Source organism: Eurypyga helias, unplaced genomic scaffold, assembly GCF_000690775.1.
Source record: "Eurypyga helias isolate BGI_N326 unplaced genomic scaffold, ASM69077v1 scaffold17137, whole genome shotgun sequence".
In the NCBI taxonomy this organism is placed as follows: domain Eukaryota; kingdom Metazoa; phylum Chordata; class Aves; order Eurypygiformes; family Eurypygidae; genus Eurypyga; species Eurypyga helias.
This window is the reverse complement of record NW_010259964.1, coordinates 1,750-20,397: the sequence shown is the minus strand read 5'-3', so window position 1 is coordinate 20,397 and position 18,648 is coordinate 1,750. Positions and strand designations below refer to the sequence as shown.

General features: G+C 41.9%; 1 protein-coding gene across 1 annotated transcript; it reads left to right on the top strand.

Annotated features, from left to right (window-relative positions):
• Positions 1-871: 871 nt before the first annotated feature.
• On the top strand, positions 872-18,007 carry ACSL3 (acyl-CoA synthetase long-chain family member 3; the record flags this gene model as incomplete). Its single annotated transcript, XM_010154855.1, has 12 exons — positions 872-981; positions 2,237-2,375; positions 4,633-4,783; positions 5,388-5,511; positions 6,089-6,160; positions 6,701-6,840; positions 7,551-7,723; positions 8,617-8,691; positions 9,683-9,874; positions 10,903-11,017; positions 15,510-15,667; positions 17,503-18,007. Coding segments are annotated over 12 exons (1,613 nt in total), but the record flags the coding sequence as incomplete, so codon positions are not given.
• Positions 18,008-18,648: the final 641 nt, after the last annotated feature.

The window sequence follows — 18,648 nt, the reverse complement described above, 5'->3', positions numbered from 1 at the left end:
TTTTTTTCTCTTTTTTTATATTGTTTTTATTTTTCTCTTCCTTTTTGAGCTGCCTCTGCCTTCTCCAGTCTCTTCCTGTCTTTTCTCATGCAGTTCCCATAAAAATGGCAGGAAATTAGATATGATTTAAAACTGTTAACATAAAATAACTGTGGTTTAACGCTATCACTAATAAGCTGTCCTTGAGTACAGGAAACAGTGTTTCTAATAGTCAATTTCCTAAATATTTTCTTTCCTTGCTATTGTATTTTCATGATGTCAGTTTGGTATCTAATGATTGTGATGATTAAACCTTTATTATGTTTTAAATCGGTGGGAGAATATTTCAGTCACAGTTTTATTACAGAGTGTGAGAATTAATCTGCTGATGACACGTATTACAGTGCTAGTAAGAAGTTACTGAAACGGTCAGTTGTAAAAGGCAGGTAACGGAACCTGTGAGTTCTGGAAAGAGGAGTCACGTAAATGAAAGCGGTTTCTTTCCTGTGTGCACGAGGGCTGTTAAACAGTGTATTAAACTGAGCACAGATGCCTGCTTCTAAAATGGTAAAAGCCAGGAAGGTGGGAGGGTAGATCTAGAGGAGAATTGCATAGGACAGTGTGGTTTTGGTACCTCTAGGCCTTGAAAAACAGTAAGCAGTCACATAGACAGTGGTTGTTCTTTATTCCTTCTGGGAGTAACTGAAAATTTACGTGGGCTTTAAATCCATGTAATATGTTTGGGTTTTCTTAAAGCACAAAGCTATACCACCTTTATATTGGTTGACAAATATTTTTACTGTGTTGCCTCACTTCAAATAGGTTAATCTCAGCCCTTCCTTGTAAACCGTACTTAAAAGCGTAACTCTTTTAACCTCATTTTGTGTTTCAGTTGTTACTCTGTATGCGACCCTGGGAGGCCCAGCAATAGTACACGGGCTAAACGAAACGGAGGTGACCACCATCATTACCAGTAAAGAATTGATGCAAACAAAGTTGAAGGTCAGAAAACTGTTTGTTTGTCCATCTCTTTCCAGTGTATCTGTTCATTATTGTTAAAAGGCCTGGTTCCATTGTACGGAACAAGGATTTATTGCCTTTCTATAGGGCAGACGCTTCTTTCAGAGCAAGATTTATGTATCTGTCCTGCTGTCCAGGAAAAAAAAGATAGTTAGCCTTCAGTGGGATTTGGGCTTCTCAATGACTTTGGAGAACAGGATGAGCAGTGCGCTATTCAAGAGCTGCAATGCTGCCTGGCACAACACCTTTACAGGAAACTGCAGTGGTTTCTAGGTGGATTTAGTGCCTATAAATTTAACAGTTGAAGCAAGTGGGAAGAACAAAAAAATGTATAAACTGGATATGAATAGCTTAATGTAATCATCCTGATTTATTGGTGGATGTTTTCCCAGCAGAGAATGGCTCTTAAATCTAAAGGTGGGTGCTCAAAGAGTTGGAGCTGTCTTCCAGTGTGGGAGAAAGATTATTAGACATAAGAACAGTCAGACTTTTTTGACTTACTGACCCAGATCGAATATGCAAGTGGAACAATTAATCTGAATGAGTTTCATTGTCAAATGAGTTTCGTTCGGGGGGAACTAGACCTTTCACGTAAGAGAACCGTTGTAATTAAAAAAATGTGCACTGTTGCTGAATTCAGAATGAAAATTTCCCAAACCTTTTTTTAAGTTACTAGAGTGGAATTATATAGAGAATGCACATTTATTTCAATTTGCAGTGAGAGAATGAATTTTTTCTGCTAGAGATGATAGTCATCTCTTCTTCCACCAGAACATTGATAAATACTTTAGAACTCACATTTTGCTTGAATGCTGAAGTAATAATTTTTCGTATTTTTGCTAGCTGTTGCTTACTAAGCAGGGAGCAGCATAAGAATCATTGTGAGCTCAGTGTCACTGCTTTCTCCCAGCATTCTCTGAGTGGAAAGTTAATTACCTCTACAAATCATTGCAGTCTTATTTGTGGACTTGTCTTGAAATAAGACCCAGATCAGTAAATGGTTGGAAAAGTTTTTGGACTTGTAAATGGAAAGTTCAGTCAATCCTGCAAATCTAAACGTGGAAAGTTTCAAGTTTTGCAGCTGTTCGAGCTAGACAAGTTTATGCATATTTTAAATCCTCAGATATTTTATGTCAGTGCTTTTTTTTTTAATTGTATACTGTAGGTAGTTGGGTCTTTTCTTCTTGTTTGTACAAACCTTGCATTTAATTTCTGAACACATGTTCGTTTTCCACAGGAAATTGTTTCTCAAGTTCCACTGCTGCGACATATCATTACGGTGGATGGCAAACCAACAACGTGGTCAGAGTTTCCTAAGGGTGTCATTGTTCACACTATGGCTTCTGTGCAGGCTATGGGGGCCAAGGCAGATACTGGTGGGTTATCTCTTCTTTTGATTTGGATCATTTAATTTGTTGTCCTACTTTGACCCTGTTGTTGGAGCAAGTCCAGAGGAGGCCACAAAGATGCTCTGAGGGCTGGAGCCCCTCTGCTATGGGGACAGGCTGGGAGAGTTGGGCTTGTTCAGCCTGGAGAAGAGAAGGCTCCGGGGAGACCTTATAGCACCTTCCAGTACCTGAAGGGGCTACAAGGAAGCTGGGGGGGACTTTTTACAAGGGTCTGTAGTGACAGGACAAGGGGTAACGGGTTTAAATTGAAAGAGGGGAGGTTTAGATTGGATATCAGGAAGAAGTGCTTCCTGGAGAGGGTGGGGAGGCACTGGGACAGGTTGCCCAGAGAAGCTGTGGATGCCCCATCCCTGGAAGTGTCCAAGGCCAGGCTGGATGAGGCTTGGAGCAACCTGGTCTAGTGGAAGGTGTCCCTGCCCATGGCAGGGGGGATGGAACTGGATGATCTTTAAGGTCCCTTCCAACGCAAACTGTTCTGTGATTCCATGAATAAACTAGGGGAAATTGTAGATACTAAAAGGAAAAAAAAAAAGACGGTAATTAACCTTTTATCATCTGCTTTTTCTTTAAATAAAATCTGTGGGTGTTTTTGGTTTTGTTGTAGTTGGATTTTTGGGATGTGTGTTTTCTTTTGATTTTCAACTACTCTGAGTAAAATGCTGACCAAGTGTCACATGTTGAAGAATAATTTTAAGATTAGCATTTAGGCCAGGATTGAAACTTAGAAAGCATTCTTATGATCTGACATATTAATATGAGGTTATTCAGAGCACACAGAGAAAATTATGGTGCATTTTATAGCAGAAGACTTCAATAATTTTGGTACCCTTTTGTTAAATTCACACATAACAATGTAAACTAGCCGTTTAGATCTGACAGGACTCGGTCACTTACTGCATTTCTGAAAGTATCAATCTACTCTGTAAATTTCTTAATGATTATTTACAATCTATGTAACATTTTTAGAATTAGATTTCACGAGGTATTTTAAATATTGTGATAACAAATTTTTATTCTTGGCTCTGAAGAGCTGCTAAACTCAGTATCTTTAAGTTTCATTATATTCAGTAGTTGCTTTCTTCTGTCCTTCCTATTTGTGTTCTCAGAATCTTTTAACCACTGAAGGCACACGAATGTTGGATTGAATTTTGGTTTAGGAGTAGGGTTGGGTGATGAATGCATCTGCTATTGGTGTTCAGGGGAATGGCGGGTGTGCTCCCAACATTGTGACCTCAGTTTCTTTTAAAGATGGGTTTTCCCTTTTTGATGTACCACTTTTATGGACTATTAAAACTGTTTCAGACAACATAAACAAAACTTAGGGCTATAATTCATTAGCTCCGTGAGATTTGTTAATCTGTGTGCTGTGTAAAAAGGTGTGTGATGTCACATACTGTGTGCTATAATAAAGGAACATGATCCTTGTCAAGTTAGCCATTCATAAATTTTGGTATACTACAATGAATAGTTTATGGTCAAGCATGTTCATTAATATCCTATTGAGTAGGTGAGCTGCTGCTTATGGTTTTTTCCTCTGTTTTGTTCACCATGCAGAATGGATGGGTTCAGTGAGCGAGAAATTATTAAATATGCTTTCACTCTTCTCATTCAGCGTGTGTTTTGTGGCACATGTATTGTGCATTTTGCGGTTTTTTCTTCCAAATAAACACCATCATTTCCGTATTTGCTTGCTCGCGGTGCAAGTGTGTTAAAAGACACTTCAGTCCTATGAAAGCTGTTGAATTTCCTTTAAGTATTAATAGAAATCAGGCCCCGTGGTGGCTCAGCAGCGCCTTGCTGCAGATGAGGCAGCGGGGGTTCTCCTGCATGAGAGACCCTCTGCAGATGGGGGTTGACCCTGCGGCAGTGTGGAACCAGTGCAGCACGCCTGGCCGAGGATGTGAAGCTCGGTGGCATTTTGGAGAAGCCAGAGCTCTTGTTTTTCTCTCCTCTGCAGGAATATGGGAAATGTAATGGAAAAAGAGTTGTCACGGTAGACGAGGGCAGTCACTCAAAGTATGGCTCGACTTTTACAGAGAGCTTCCTACTCTTTGTGACAGCACGTACACTTGATCGCAAGCTTTTTAACCGAAAGCAAGATGTGATTGCAATAGTCGTGTAGTGTTACATTGGAGTGACGGCCAAAGTAGGTCGGTGTGTTGGATCTCCCAGGCTGACAGGCTTTCCACACATTAAAAATTCTTTTTTTTAACCTAAATTACAGGAAACAAACAGAAGGCCAGGCCTGTGCCCTCAGATATCGCGGTGATCATGTACACAAGTGGATCCACAGGTGTTCCCAAAGGAGTTATGATCTCTCATTGCAACATCATTGCTGGGATAACTGGAATGGCTGAGAGGATTCCGAGTCTGGGGTACGTACCAACAGTTACCATCAAATAAGGTTGTCATGTAGTTGCATGTGAGTTTAGATTAATTGTTGCGTAAAATACTAACTGTGTTAAATTGAGTTGTCTGTGACACATCATACTATGCACTGATGTCCGAGCATCTTCCAGTACTGTATTAAATGACATGACTACTTCGTGTGCTGTTTGTTCTCTCGTCTTCTGTATGTGGGCAAGACCAGGACATGAAAGCCTGTGAGGCTGCCTTGCACTAGAGTGGCTGAAAGCTTCCCTAAGCAGTACTTCTGTTGGTCAGTGTTAAATTCTGTGGTTTCTTTCTGTCTGGTGCAGTTTTTAATCTTGTCCACAGAGCTGCCTTTGCAACCTTAACACACAGTTAATTGTCTTGGGATGAGTAAACGTCACACTACGTTCATGCCTCAAGCCTACGCTATGTAGTATGCAACTTGTGAAACAAAATTCTATGGTATGAAATATGCTCTAAAGCTCAAAGGCATTTTTCTCCTTTCTCGAGTTCTGCAGTTAGCTCTGTGTAATTATTAGCTTAATGGTTCGTCTCAGGATGCCGGCGGTACAACATAAACCTGTTTTTTTCAAAAATTCCTTGCAGGGAAAAAGACATCTATATTGGCTATTTGCCTCTTGCCCATGTTCTGGAGCTGAGTGCTGAACTTGTGTGTCTCTCTCACGGCTGCCGCATTGGTTACTCTTCACCGCAGACCTTAGCTGACCAGGTGTGTTGTTGGCCTAAGCCCTTACGGTAAAAAAAACCCCAAATAAAATCATAGAATGGTTTGGGTTGGAAGGGACCTTAAAAGACCATCTAGTTCCAACCCCCCTGCCATGGGCAGGGACACCTTCCACTAGACCAGGTTGCTCCAAGCCTCATCCAGCCTGGCCTTGGACACTTCCAGGGATGGGGCATCCACAGCTTCTCTGGGCAACCTGTCCCAGTGCCTCCCCACCCTCTCCGGGAAGAACTTCTTCCTGATATCCAATCTAAACCTCCCCACTTTCAATTTAAACCCATTACCCTTTGTCCTGTCACTACAGGCCCTTGTAAAAAGTCCCCCCCAGCTGAGTAGTACATGTAGTTACATTAGATCTTCATGTTTCTCTAAAAATATGACAACAGCTCTTTTTGTACCATTAATGAAGCAGGGTATTGGTGGTTTTGACTGGTACTCTGCACTCATTTCAGTTGTTAAAATATAATTTAGAGGACAGTGATTGTTTGAAAGATGTGCGATGTCGCTTTCTCCTGGCCAAAAACTTGAATGTGTCTGCTAGTAAACTTGTTCTTTGCTTTAGTCCTCTAAGATAAAGAAAGGAAGCAAAGGTGATGTCACTACACTTAAGCCAACTCTAATGGCGGCTGTCCCGGTAAGTAACTGAAGGATAAATAATTTCTTTAATTATTTAAAAAGTAGAATTCATAGTTCAAAATTTTAAGAACAAAATTAATGCGATTATTTAAATTAAAAGGTTGGAACCTTTGATGCTAAGCTAGCTTAAAAGGGTATTTTTGGTACTTATTTGTATGTTGGGGATAAACATCATATGGGTGCCAACACTTCTCGAAGTTTAAATAGTTATGGGAATGAGATTACCATTTTAATTAGTCAGCTATTGTTCACCACTGTCAATTAATGGAATAAAGACAGTTGGCAGCAGGCACCTGGGTGTTAACTAGTGCTCCTGCCCAGATGTTTGCGTTCCTCCTTTCTGTGGGCATCTGGCTACCTCTTAGCAGTGGAGTTTCTGTGGGCATCTGGCTACCTCTTAGCAGTGGAGGAGGAGGCAGCCTTGGGAATGGGTTGTCATCTGAAATGCAGTAAAATTTCTAGCTCGTGTCCTTTTTTGTTGTACTGAAGTTAGTATCTCTGTTACTTTGAGTTAAAGGTAGTCTTTTTCTATAACTAGGAAATTATGGATCGGATCTACAAAAACGTCATGAATAAAGTGAATGAAATGACTAGTTTCCAGCGGAATCTTTTTATATTGGCCTACAACTACAAAATGGAACAGATTTCCAAAGGTTACACTACCCCGCTCTGCGACAGGTAATTTTAGTTTTATTTTTAGCGGCACCAAAATAACACTTATCAAAGTCTTCCCACGTGAACAGTGTCTGATGTTTTTAGTGCTTTTCTGTGGTCTAACGTTGACACTTTGAACACAAACAGGTCTGTAATTAAGTGTAAATTGAAACAACAAATTAGTAGTTTGTGTGGTAGCTTTTAATATTTACAGGTATAATTTCAGTGTGTGTTACTTAACCTGAAACTGATTGGAGATTTATATTCATAATATCATCAGGATTTTAATGAGGGATTTATACAGTTCTTGGGTAAGGGGGGAAGTCTGTTCGTGTAGATAACTGCAGACTTCCCATTTTCACAGAAGTGAATCATAGAACATCTCGGGTTGGAAGGAACCCATAAGGAGCATTAAGTCCAGCTACCAACTTTAGTGAGGCTGTAATATAACTGCAGAGTGCATACAGCTTATTTAAAACCTTTTGAGGAGAAAATCACTGAACTTTACTGTCCTGCTAAATCTACGTTCTCAAAACATTTAACCCATCTTCAAATTAGAATATGGAAACAGGCTTTAAAAATCTGTGGTTTTGAAAACTTAAGTGTGCTCTTCAAGATTTTCCTTGAATGCCATAAGAGTTTACCTTAAGACAGGGCAAACTTTCAGTTCAGGTACAAAATTGGGTACTCTTGGTTTTAAGCAACAGATACACACTCTTATCTTTGCCTTTTAGCCTTATTTTCCGGAAAGTGCGAATGCTGCTAGGTGGAAAAATTCGCATCCTGCTTTGTGGAGGAGCTCCGCTCTCGGCAGCAACCCAGAGGTTTATGAACATTTGTTTCTGTTGCCCGGTGGGACAGGGCTATGGACTAACTGAATCAGCAGGAGCTGGAACAATCACGGAAGGTTGGTGTCGGTGCATCCCACCGCGTGCTGGGGTCCGTGCTGAGCGCTCTGCGTGTGTCATCTTCTGACGGTCTAGTCAGTTGGTGCGTGCCACCGAGTGTAATGGGGGGAATCCTGGGAATTACTCGTAATCATAAGCGTATGAGACAGTAGGAGTGCTAATTTTGACACATTGTGCTAAAGCTGTGACCTACATGGAAAATGAATCCTCTCATTTGTGATAGAGAAACCTGTAATAGTGTGGTGGGATCTTGGAATTATTGCACTTATCGGTTGAACTGAATAAATTATTTCTCATTTTGATGAGTCTGAGATGTTAGGAAAATAAAAAATGGAATGCAAAACCCTGCACCAGATTTTAAGTTCATAGAACAGAACTTCATGATTTCAGTTGCCTTTTAGTCCTAAAATTTCACTCATAGTCAGTGGTGGCAGAAACGGAGCTGTTGCGTTTTGGCAGTGGTGTGATTTGCCTTGGAATCATGCCAGGAGGATCTAAGGCTCCTAGCTAGGTTATGCTGGATTCTGGAAGGTGTATGATGATCCTTGATGATCCACAGGCTGCTGTGATGTGTTTCCTATTCCAAAAGGTCTCTTGAAAATGGCTTCTTCAGTAGCTTGAGGGCAGGGGGGGGAAAGGCAGAGCTGTAATCCAAACAGTGTAGTCTCTAGGCATGACTGGAGGTGTCTGTAAATACAGCCATCTATTCCCTTTTCGGGGCAAGGATTTTATCTGCCTTACCTTGACAGATCCATTGATGTTCTTGGGAGTTCTGTTCTGTGGATTCAGAAGTTCAGGAATAAATAGTTAGTTTTCACGGCATGACGCACATGACAATAAAGGCTTTTCTTTTTTTTTCTTTTCTAAAAATGCTCTTTTCTTTAAATTGTAGTTTGGGACTACACTACAGGGAGAGTGGGAGCACCTTTGGTCTGTAGTGAAATCAAGTTAATGAACTGGGAGGAAGGTGAGAATTTCTGTATGTGACTAAATTACGGTGTGTTTATAAGAACTTCATATAGCTATTTTTCTATTGGATTTGCATAGTAGTATTAGTTAGACTATTTCTTTGCTTTTTAAATTTTAATTGCTCCTTTTGCCTGTAAAAGTTTGATCGTGGGGGAGAAAAAAGGTAAAATGAATTTCTCAGTGGTTTTCAAACTTAGCTTCTGTCTAAATACTTGTTATCAGTGCAGTGTGGTTTAGACTAGGTTGTATTACGGCTCTGTTTGGCTACACTACTCCTTTTATTCCAGCCACTATAATTGTATATGCATGTTGTGTAAATGTGCACAGCTCTTGGTGATTTGGGTCAGCGTTCTGCAAGACAGGCTGCAGGTCTTGTGTGCTGTGTCCTAGAGGTGCTGGATTAACGAGAGGTCAGCTGAAGGGCACGCGTGATACCTTCTGTTGCCATTTTAAAGTGGTCTTCATAATGTTATTCTTAAGATCATTAAAAAAAAGGCCATAAGGAATGGAAGCTTAATGGATGCTGTATAAAACATATTTCAAGAAGTTGGAAATGTAATTAGGTGATTTCCTTTCACTGTAGGCTTTTATGTATTCTGGAGTGGAAATATCTAACACTCGTGGGTGGTTTGGGCTAATGTGAAACCTTTTCTTTTTTTTCTTTCCTAAAATTTAAGGCAAAATTTATCTTTTTCTGATTTGAGCCTGTATGAAGCCAATAGAGCCCGCTAGTCCTGGCAGAAAGATTGCATAGAGGTGCCATTTGTGCTCTGCTTGTCTGTGGTTTTCACTGTTTGTAAACACACCTCAAATAGCTGTTTATATGCTGGAAAGATTAGAACCACCTCTTCTCTTCTGAACAAGCAGTTTACTTTGGTTAGGGACTTACTGAGGTGTTTAGTTCTATATTTAAGTAGTAAAAATAATAGGAATTATTGCTTTGGAATATGTTGTAATTCTTGTTAACTCAATAAACCCCGTACTTTTAGGTGGATATTACAACACTGATAAACCATATCCTAGAGGTGAGATTCTTATTGGAGGGCAAAATGTGACTGTGGGCTACTACAAAAACGAAGTACAAACCCAAAAAGATTTCTGCATTGATGAGAACGGGCAGAGGTGGCTCCACACTGGAGACATCGGAGAGTTTCACCAAGACGGATGTCTCAAGATCATTGGTGAGTTAATAAATTCGGGTGAACAGTCCTAACATTGACTCCACTCTGTTAGTGAGACTGGGTAGTAATTAGAGAGTTAAATGTAGGCTAATTGAGCTAGATAAGCTGCCTTAGAGTTTACAATTTTCTGAGTGCTCAGGAATTAAATAAGCCTTTTGAGGCTTATTTAAATTTTTTTTAATCTTGCCTTTCTTTACGATAAAGGGGTATTTTTATTATAAAGTAACTGAGGGGAAAAACATACTAAGGAAAAAGTGTTATATGCAAGCTTCATAATTTGACACCTGTAAGCACAAAAATAGGTGCCCTATAAATGACCTGGTGTCTGCCTTGAAATCAGTGGGTGATTCAGGATGCGCTTTAATCCTGGAAGCGTAGCTCATATGATTTATTATGAGTCCTAGGTCCTATTGCAGCTGCTAGGCAGTGGTCAGACGGCTACAAACTGCCCTGCCTGGTGACACGCAGCAGCGTGAAGGTGTATGGCAAAGGCAGGGTGCTGCTGGCTGCCGTCACAGCTAGGTGGGAGCGGCCCTGTGGTCACCTTTGGGCTACGTCCTAGTGGTCAAGTAATCTGGGCTTGATTTTCAGTTCCTGTTGTTGTGTTTCAAGTAACAGATGGACAGTTGCTCTTTAAATATGGATTTAGGCTGGCAATAGATAACAAAATGTCACCAAATGCTGCATTTCTTGTGTTAAGGGTCTGGACCAGACAGCACAAAATGCATGCTTCTAGCCAAGCCCTGGCTTTTGCATAATCCTAGTTGTCTTCCATTCACATGCCAGTGCAGTCACACAGGGGATGCTGTTCTGAAGGCAGAAAACGCATGGAATTGAAATGTTAAGTGAGGGGCAGATGGATAAAATACAAAGCCTGGAAGCCTGATATTAAATGTTTCTGTTACATTCACCAAACATGAGTCAGCTTACCTGTTGGCATTTATACATACATTTCAGAAAAGTATAAAACCAGTGCCTAAAGTTTCTGTGTTCCGTAATTAACGTTTAATTCCTTTTTTCCTCAATAGATCGTAAAAAAGATCTTGTAAAACTCCAGGCAGGAGAATATGTTTCTCTTGGCAAAGTAGAAGCAGCTCTAAAGAATCTTCCACTGGTAGATAATATTTGTGTGTATGCAAGCAGGTAAGAGGCAGCTGATGCTTTGTTGTTGCTGTATTCTTTGTTCTATTGAAGCCATAAACAAAAATTTTTGCCACTCACTTCATGGGATTTTAAACCAGTTGAAAAAGGATTTTGCTTATAATATAATGGAGTAACTTTATCAAAACAAAAACATCTGAAATGTATGTTTTTATTTTTACTTTCACATATTTTTCATAACTTGTTGGAAAATGCCAGGGATGAATCTTTCATTCCCTTTTCCCCAGTGTGAAAAGCAGCTAAGCTCTGACTGCATTCATAACAGGCGTTACTCAAGCACTTTAGAGCTGATTACCTATAGAAGCCCTAGGACGCCTTGTTCCTGGCTGTATTTAGCTGTGATGTGCTCTTCAGAGGAAGCGGGGCGTGGGGCAGCCCAGAAGCTGGTTTGCACATTAAAAATAGGGTTTTTTTAACCCCTGCAGTACACCACCAGCAGCCTTGAAGCTTGAGAGAAGACACTCTAAATATTGTGCAAACACACGATTAAGAAACAATGATCAAATGTCCTTTCTGTGTACTTTCTCCATGTGCTGTTGAATTAGGCATGTCGGGGCTCAAACATGTCTTCAGTCTCTGTTTTTCTAGAATTTCCTACTTGCGCATAAGAGAGACTTACATGTATAAATACACTTCTGGTGGTCTTTGCTTCCTGTTGTCACTTGGATGTTTGGAAAGTCATTTTGGAGCTTCTGAACCATCAGAAATACTCTGATTTCCAGTATGGCCAAAAAAGCCCCATTTGATAACTTTGATTGAAGGAGGCCAGGATGGGCATACCAGAGAATTGCTCAGTGGTAATAAAGAGAAAATTAACTTTTGGTTTGTTCACCTGGTTCTCTGTGGTATTTCTTTGTGTTAACTAGTGGTAGTCATCCTGTACCTTCAAGTTTCGACCGTGTTGCATCGATAGGCTAACATGCATTGGGCATGGCACTGCTGAGAGAAAACTTCCATTGCATTAGACTTGACTTGTGGTTTTGACCCCTTGGGTGTGTCCTGGGTCTGCTTGCTTTGACTGCCTGAGCACCTTCTGTAGTCTGTGGAGAAAAAGCCTCCTACAAGGGTGTTTTCTGCTCTTCTACGATTGAAGTTCACTGTTGGAATTGTACTGTCAACTTTGTGTTACTTTTGCCAGGCTGACAAAACGTTGGAGACTAAAATACACTTGTTAGAGGCACTTGACTCTGATAGCCTGTATCTTGTCTGTTCCTTACATTTAAAGGTAACTTACAAACAACATCCAGGTACATTACGGGTGTTTTTTCTGAAGCTGCTGTATTTCTTCTTAGTACTTCTGTGTGTGTGTGGTTTGGCATAAGGAGCCATGTAACACAGACTCTGAATGATTGTCCATACGAACATTGCCTTGTGGGTATATGCTCACCTCTGCAGCGTGGGCTCAGGGGCTTTGTGAGCAGTGCCCATGACTTCTCTTGTATCCTGTCTCCCCTTACTTGGCTTGGGTGATGGTGGTGCAAGAAGAGTCCTTCATTCGTAGGTGTTTTACCTCCCACATGCAAAAGGACAAGGAGGGCAGACTTTAAGTGCTTAAATCTGTGATTTGACCTTAGATCTTGGGGGTGCAAAGCTCCTTCCTCTGAACACGGTGGCAGGGAATCAAAAGCTTTTGCACAGTGTCACTGCTTCCAAAGCTATACTCACTGACTACTTGAGACAAAATGCTGAGTGAGATAAGGACTAAAATGTTTGCCGGAAGGAACCATGACTAGTGCTCCTTCAGAGGAGACCCCTGCTGCTCTATCAGCTCTTCACCCATCCAAATAGGTCGCAAGCATCACGTAAGGAAAATGAGTAGTTACGTGAGGAATGAGCAAGCATGGCAAAAAACCCAAGGGAGTTCTCGGGAGGAAGGTCAAGAAGAACTGGTAAGGACCAGACTTCACAGAATAGATACGGTGGCATCTACAGTGGCACTACATGTTGATACCTGTTCCCATAGGTCTGATCTCGAGCTCAGCAAGTGAATGAGGATGCCTGGTATAGGAGAAATGTTTTGGCAAATTCTTTTCCCATGGAGGAGATGACTAAGGGGTTCCTGCAGACCAAATTCTCAAAATTTCTTCTGTCCTGCTGTTAGGACTTCCAAGACTGGAAAAGTTAGGAAATTCAAGAGATCTGCAGAAGGAACAGTAGTGGAGGGGAAAGCAGCTACTCCAGAGAGAGGATGTAGTGTTTTAAGATACTTCTCAAGACAGACTGCTTTAGCATTTTAACTGCAACAAGTGAACAGTGTAAATAGTGGTACAGAATGAAAAGCTACATGTTCCAGGAGCTGTGTTCCTCTTCTCTTCCCAGGAAAAAAAAGCATAGTTGGGTGAATGTGTTTGTCCAAAGGAAGTATGCTGCCACTCAAGAGGCTGAATTTTAGATGAACTGAGAGTTTGAGGTGTACCAAACCAACTTCTGTGTGCTGTTTATGCCTGGAGACACTGGTGATACTGCTGGGCATGAGCTTAAGCATGTCAAAAGACAGCAGGAACCAGGGATGAAAGTGCCGGAGTAGTTTTGTTCTGGGTGCCTTCATACATAATACACCTTGCAGAGTAAACCCGAGACGAAGTTAGAGGGGTTTGGTACAGAGTATAGCACGAGTGTGGGGGGAGGAAGAATCGGAGAGGTGCAGGCAGTGAGTGAACTGAGGCTAATCTGAAGTCTTTCTGTAAGTCCATTCTTAATAAGGGAACAGTGGGAAAGGTTGTGAGTCAGCCAGCAGGCAAAGCTTGCCGGCAGATGATGCCAGTGTTTGGCCTTTCATGCAGTCTTCACAGCTGCTGTCGGGTGCCCATTGTGATACCAGTAACAAAGGAGGTCATTGCAATGTGCAGTAGCCAAAAGGCTATTTAGAGTTAGTGTTTTAAAATTATCTTGGAGACCTCAAAGGATAAGCTACAGTAAACTCTCTACCAGGGTTGCGGTCCTGTGTTTTGTATTAATGATCTGTCTGGTGAAAGGGAGTTGAAAAGATTTAATAAATCTGTAGGTGTGTAAGGTGGGACAGGACTGAAGGTGCAGTGGAGGACAGGGTTAGAATTCACAGGAAACTTGGACTAGATGGAGATTTGCTTGAAAACAGTAAACTTAAAGAGGGGAAATGTAAATTATACTTAACACCTAAATAAACTACAGAAATACAGGATGAGGAGCCACAAGCTGGTAGCAGTTCTGTAGGAGCTGACATGAGTCAACAAGTGCCGTGGTGCTATAGGAAGGTAAATAAACAGCATAACCAGATGTATAGCCTACAAAATGCACAGTGATCATTCTTGCTCTGCCAAGCCTTAAAGGGTCTGAGTTCCACATGCAACATTCAGAAAAGGTGGACCTCTTGAAAAGAGTCATGGAGAAAAATGGGAATGTCTGTGATGTGTGACTTGAGAAGAGGGCATTGCTGAAGTTCCTAAAGAAACTTAAAGAAGACTAGAAAGGTATAAAGGGAAAAAACCAGTAACAGTCTGTGAATGAGTGGCTTCTGTGGAAAGGAGAGGAAAACCTGACTCTCAGCTGTATGAGAATACAACTGATGTAAACCGCAGAGGAAGTGTCAGGAATAGCCATCAGGAACAGCTTCCCAGTGTTAAGAGTAATGAGGCATTGGCATTAGGCTTTGCCTGATGTTTAAGAACAGGTTAAACAAACCTCTCTTAACGTAGCTGACCTCGCTTCTAGGCGGGTGAATGGATTAGATGGTCTGAGGTCGCTCTCAGCTCTCTGATGCTGCAACCCGCTTTGTTAGGATGCGTAGAGTCACTACCTGAGGTTTTGTTCACGTTTTCCCTAAACTTGGCACCACAGGAAAATTCCTGAATGCTTGTTTCAGGGTGAGTTGCAATTCAGTGTTTTCCAAAGACTTTCTGATCACAGCTTCATGTGTTCTTGGCATGTCAGGAGCAAGAGTGCCAACAGTAGAGTGAGCGTATGGACAATCACTTGGAAAGAGAAAGAGAAGTCACTTCCCTTACAGAAGCAGGCGTTCTTTAAGATGTGTTGTGCATATGCTCATTCCACTCCCTGCTCTCCAACCCCTCTTCACTGCGGTCCTCTACTCCTCTACAGTAACTGGATTCTGCAGTTGAGAGGAAACTGAGGTAGGGAAGCCGCACACCACTCTTCATACCGGGATGCAAAACATGAGGAGAGGCAGGGCGCATTGACATCGTATGGGTACTGCTTCCCCAAAGCTTTGAGCGTGAGGCACAGTGGAATATGCATATGGACAGCACACCTTGAAGCAGTCCAGTTGCTGTAAGGTAAGTAGCTTCTCTTTCTACTTATAAATAAGCAGGCAAAGGCAATTTGTGTACTGTTTCAGAAAGATGATCAGGTGAACAAAAGCCAACTGTTAAGAGCAATATCTCTGTGTGAAGTACAAACCCCCCCCCAACTTGAAATGTTATTTTTGAAGACGTGTGAACTTTACAGAACTCATACTAAAGTACGTTCTGCTTCTCAGTTTCCATTCTTATGTCGTTGGATTTGTTGTGCCAAATCAAAAGGAGCTTGCAGAACTAGCTCGAAAGAAAGGATTTAAAGGAACCTGGGAAGAGATCTGTAACAGCCCTGAGATGGAAAAAGAAGTACTGAAGGTGCTAGCTGAGGCTGCTGTGGCAGGTGAGTAGCTGGGTAGAAGACTGTTTTAGTCTTGTGGACAGTAATGTCTGTGAAACAGAGAAGTGCTTGCCCTAAAAATATTTACTTTTGTGTATATATTTCATTATGTATTCACTGAACATGTTAAAAAGTGAAATTTTCATATGAAAAGACCCCAACAAGAAAGCATGAGTTGGGTCAGTCCTTTTGGACTTTTTTAGTCCTTTTTAGTCTTGTCACTTTTTTTGTGGCCATGGCCAATAGTTGAAGAAAGACTACAAGAACAGGGGAAAGGTACCAAGCTCGGTTTAGTTCCAAGCAGGTATCTTAAAGAGCAGCAGAGACACGCATGGCCTGTAGTACCTTCTTGGCATTCAGCTGCTGGCCCAAAGAAATGTGGGTCATCTGTAGATCCGTGGTATATCCACGTTGGGTGTCAGTCTCGCATGCATATCTATGAATAGGTGATTGCAATAAGCCCACGGTGAGAGGGGCTCCCCTAGCTGCCAGTGACTTGTATCCGAGGGATTTTCTAAACAAAAGGATCTCTTAGTGAGTAATTTTCTTCCATGAGCTCTTCTAGTCACGTCTCAGAGTCACAGAAATACTCTGTGTTGGTATCCATGCTGTCTTGCCATGGAGCCGCTCAGCTCAGCCGTGTTCCTCTGGAGAAAGGCCTCTCGTTTGTTCTACCCCTGCCATCTGCTAGTTCCGTTTGGTTCTGCCGAGCTCTTTATGAGAAGAGGCAGTGGACAGTCACAGTGGCAGTTGTGATGTTTTCGTGTCTATTCTACTTCCCCTCAGCTGTATCTTTCTCATGCTAATCGCTCCTAGTCTGTTTAGCTCTCCTGGTGCCGGATTGATAAAGTGGCACAGTGATACTGTGTGTGTTTGTTCCTAATAATTTCTGCTTTGTTTTTGCGTTTGGCCATTACTGAGCGCTGAGCTTTTCTCCTAAAGCTGTCGGTTACGACCACAGGACGTTTCTTACGTGGCCGTTGTGGATGTGAAATTGGTTTTGCGTACGCATTCTCTTTTACACTTTTCTGCAGCGAGTGTTTTCTGCAGGCTCTTTTGCCATTGCTCAGTGTCATCTGCACCTCTGCAATTTGCCCTCATCTTTTCTACCCCAGATCACTTTTTTTTTTTTTACCCCAGGCAGCCCAGTCCAGCGATTTAATGCCAAGGGAAGTAAAAGGTGCAGGAAAATCTAAAAGCATCAAGTTGCACAGGATGATTATGCGTTTGTGGATTTTTTTAATTTAACCTGAAAAGAAATTATTTTTTTTTTAATACTGCCCATGTGTTAATTACTTTTCTTAGAGTTATTTTAGTATTTTTCTTATGTCTGAAACCGTAGCAGAACCTTTGGCAAATGGGAGTGTTTTGTGCTAACACTGTAACATGAAGCACTCCTGTTTCAGTAAGGGGAATAATAATTTCCTAGAAAAAGATACGAGGAAAAAACACACACCCTTTCTGTGTTTTTGAAACATCAGCAGTACTGATTTTTATGGCTTATCTCCAGAAGGTGAGTATCATAACAGTGATACAACAGTGAGTGTTCTAGGGATGTCATTGCCACACGCCGAGGCTTTTAAGAAGTTAGGGGGTAGCTCAGATCCCACCGAAACACTGAAATAAGCCCCAGGTTTTTGGGTAGCTGAAGAAAAATCACTGGTGGATCCTGTCGCAACCACTTAACGAACACACCAGGATTTTCAGAGCTAACCATGGGGGGTTGAGGAGCTCTTCATTCATGCCAAATGCTTTTCTGGATGAAAATAGGGTTCCCCCTTGTGCTTGACTCTAGAGAAATGATTACGCTTTGTATTAAAAATGTTTTCTTTTTCCAGCTAATCTGGAGAAGTTTGAAATACCAGTCAAAATCCGTTTGAGCCCCGAGCCTTGGACCCCTGAGACTGGTCTGGTGACGGACGCGTTCAAACTGAAGCGCAAGGAGCTGACCGCCTACTATCAAACGGACATTGACCGGATGTACGGAAAAACCGTCAAATAGTTCTCTTCCCGCACCACTCCGCTACAGCGAGCTTGGATCAAATAGGAAATACTTGAATTGCCTGTCTCAACACTTGAGATCCACACACAGACCCACCGTTCCTCATTTGCAGCTTAAACCGTGACTTCCGATGACGTCACCGTGATGACTGGCGAGCTTAGTAAAAAGTTACCGGCAGCAAACTCGTGTCTGTCTCCTTTTTTCCCCGAGTTTCTCTGCTACCTTGTCAGTCGGTGGATTTTCCTGAGTCGTTTTGGGAAACCGTGATTCCGAAGCCTCAAGTTTTTAAACATTTATAAATCCTGTATAATGTTTTATTTGTATCTTTAAACTTTGGATGTATATAGAGAGAACGTGGCTATATAAGAAACGGTTGTACTGGGGGCCTTTTTTTACCTAATTATTTAAAAGATGAGAAGGTATTGATGTCGTGGCATTATGTACGTTGCAAATGCATGTAACGAGGCCGTTGTTGAGCGGAGGACCGGGTTATTTGCTGCTGTGCTCTTTTGCCTGTGTAAACCCGAGGGAGAGGACGCTGACGTTCCCGCTGGTGTCACACACCGTCGATACGTACCCAACGGTTATTTTGGCTTTACCTGAAAACGAAAAGATGGTGATGGGCACAGCTCCGCATAAAGGCAGGTCCTTGCAGGTGTTAGTTAAAGCTTGTTTAACCCCAGAGGTGCCGTTAGCACAGCAGAAGTTACACCGAAGGATGCGCTCCCAAATGCAGAAACTCCCTGTTTAACCAGCTGGTGACCGTTCATCCAGCAGCCGAGTTGCATAGGGCTGATGGGAACTCTCAGCGGGGATTTCGCTTACCCCTCGAAGTTTGACAGCGTCCTTTTGGCAGAGGGACGGTATCAACTTCTGTCTCTTCCCGCTGTCAGGACATCACGCTGGGTTTGCTCTTCCCGTTGTTGGTGAAAGCCTGGCAAGACGCCTGCTCTGCCCTAGCTGCAACCCAGGACTTACGGGG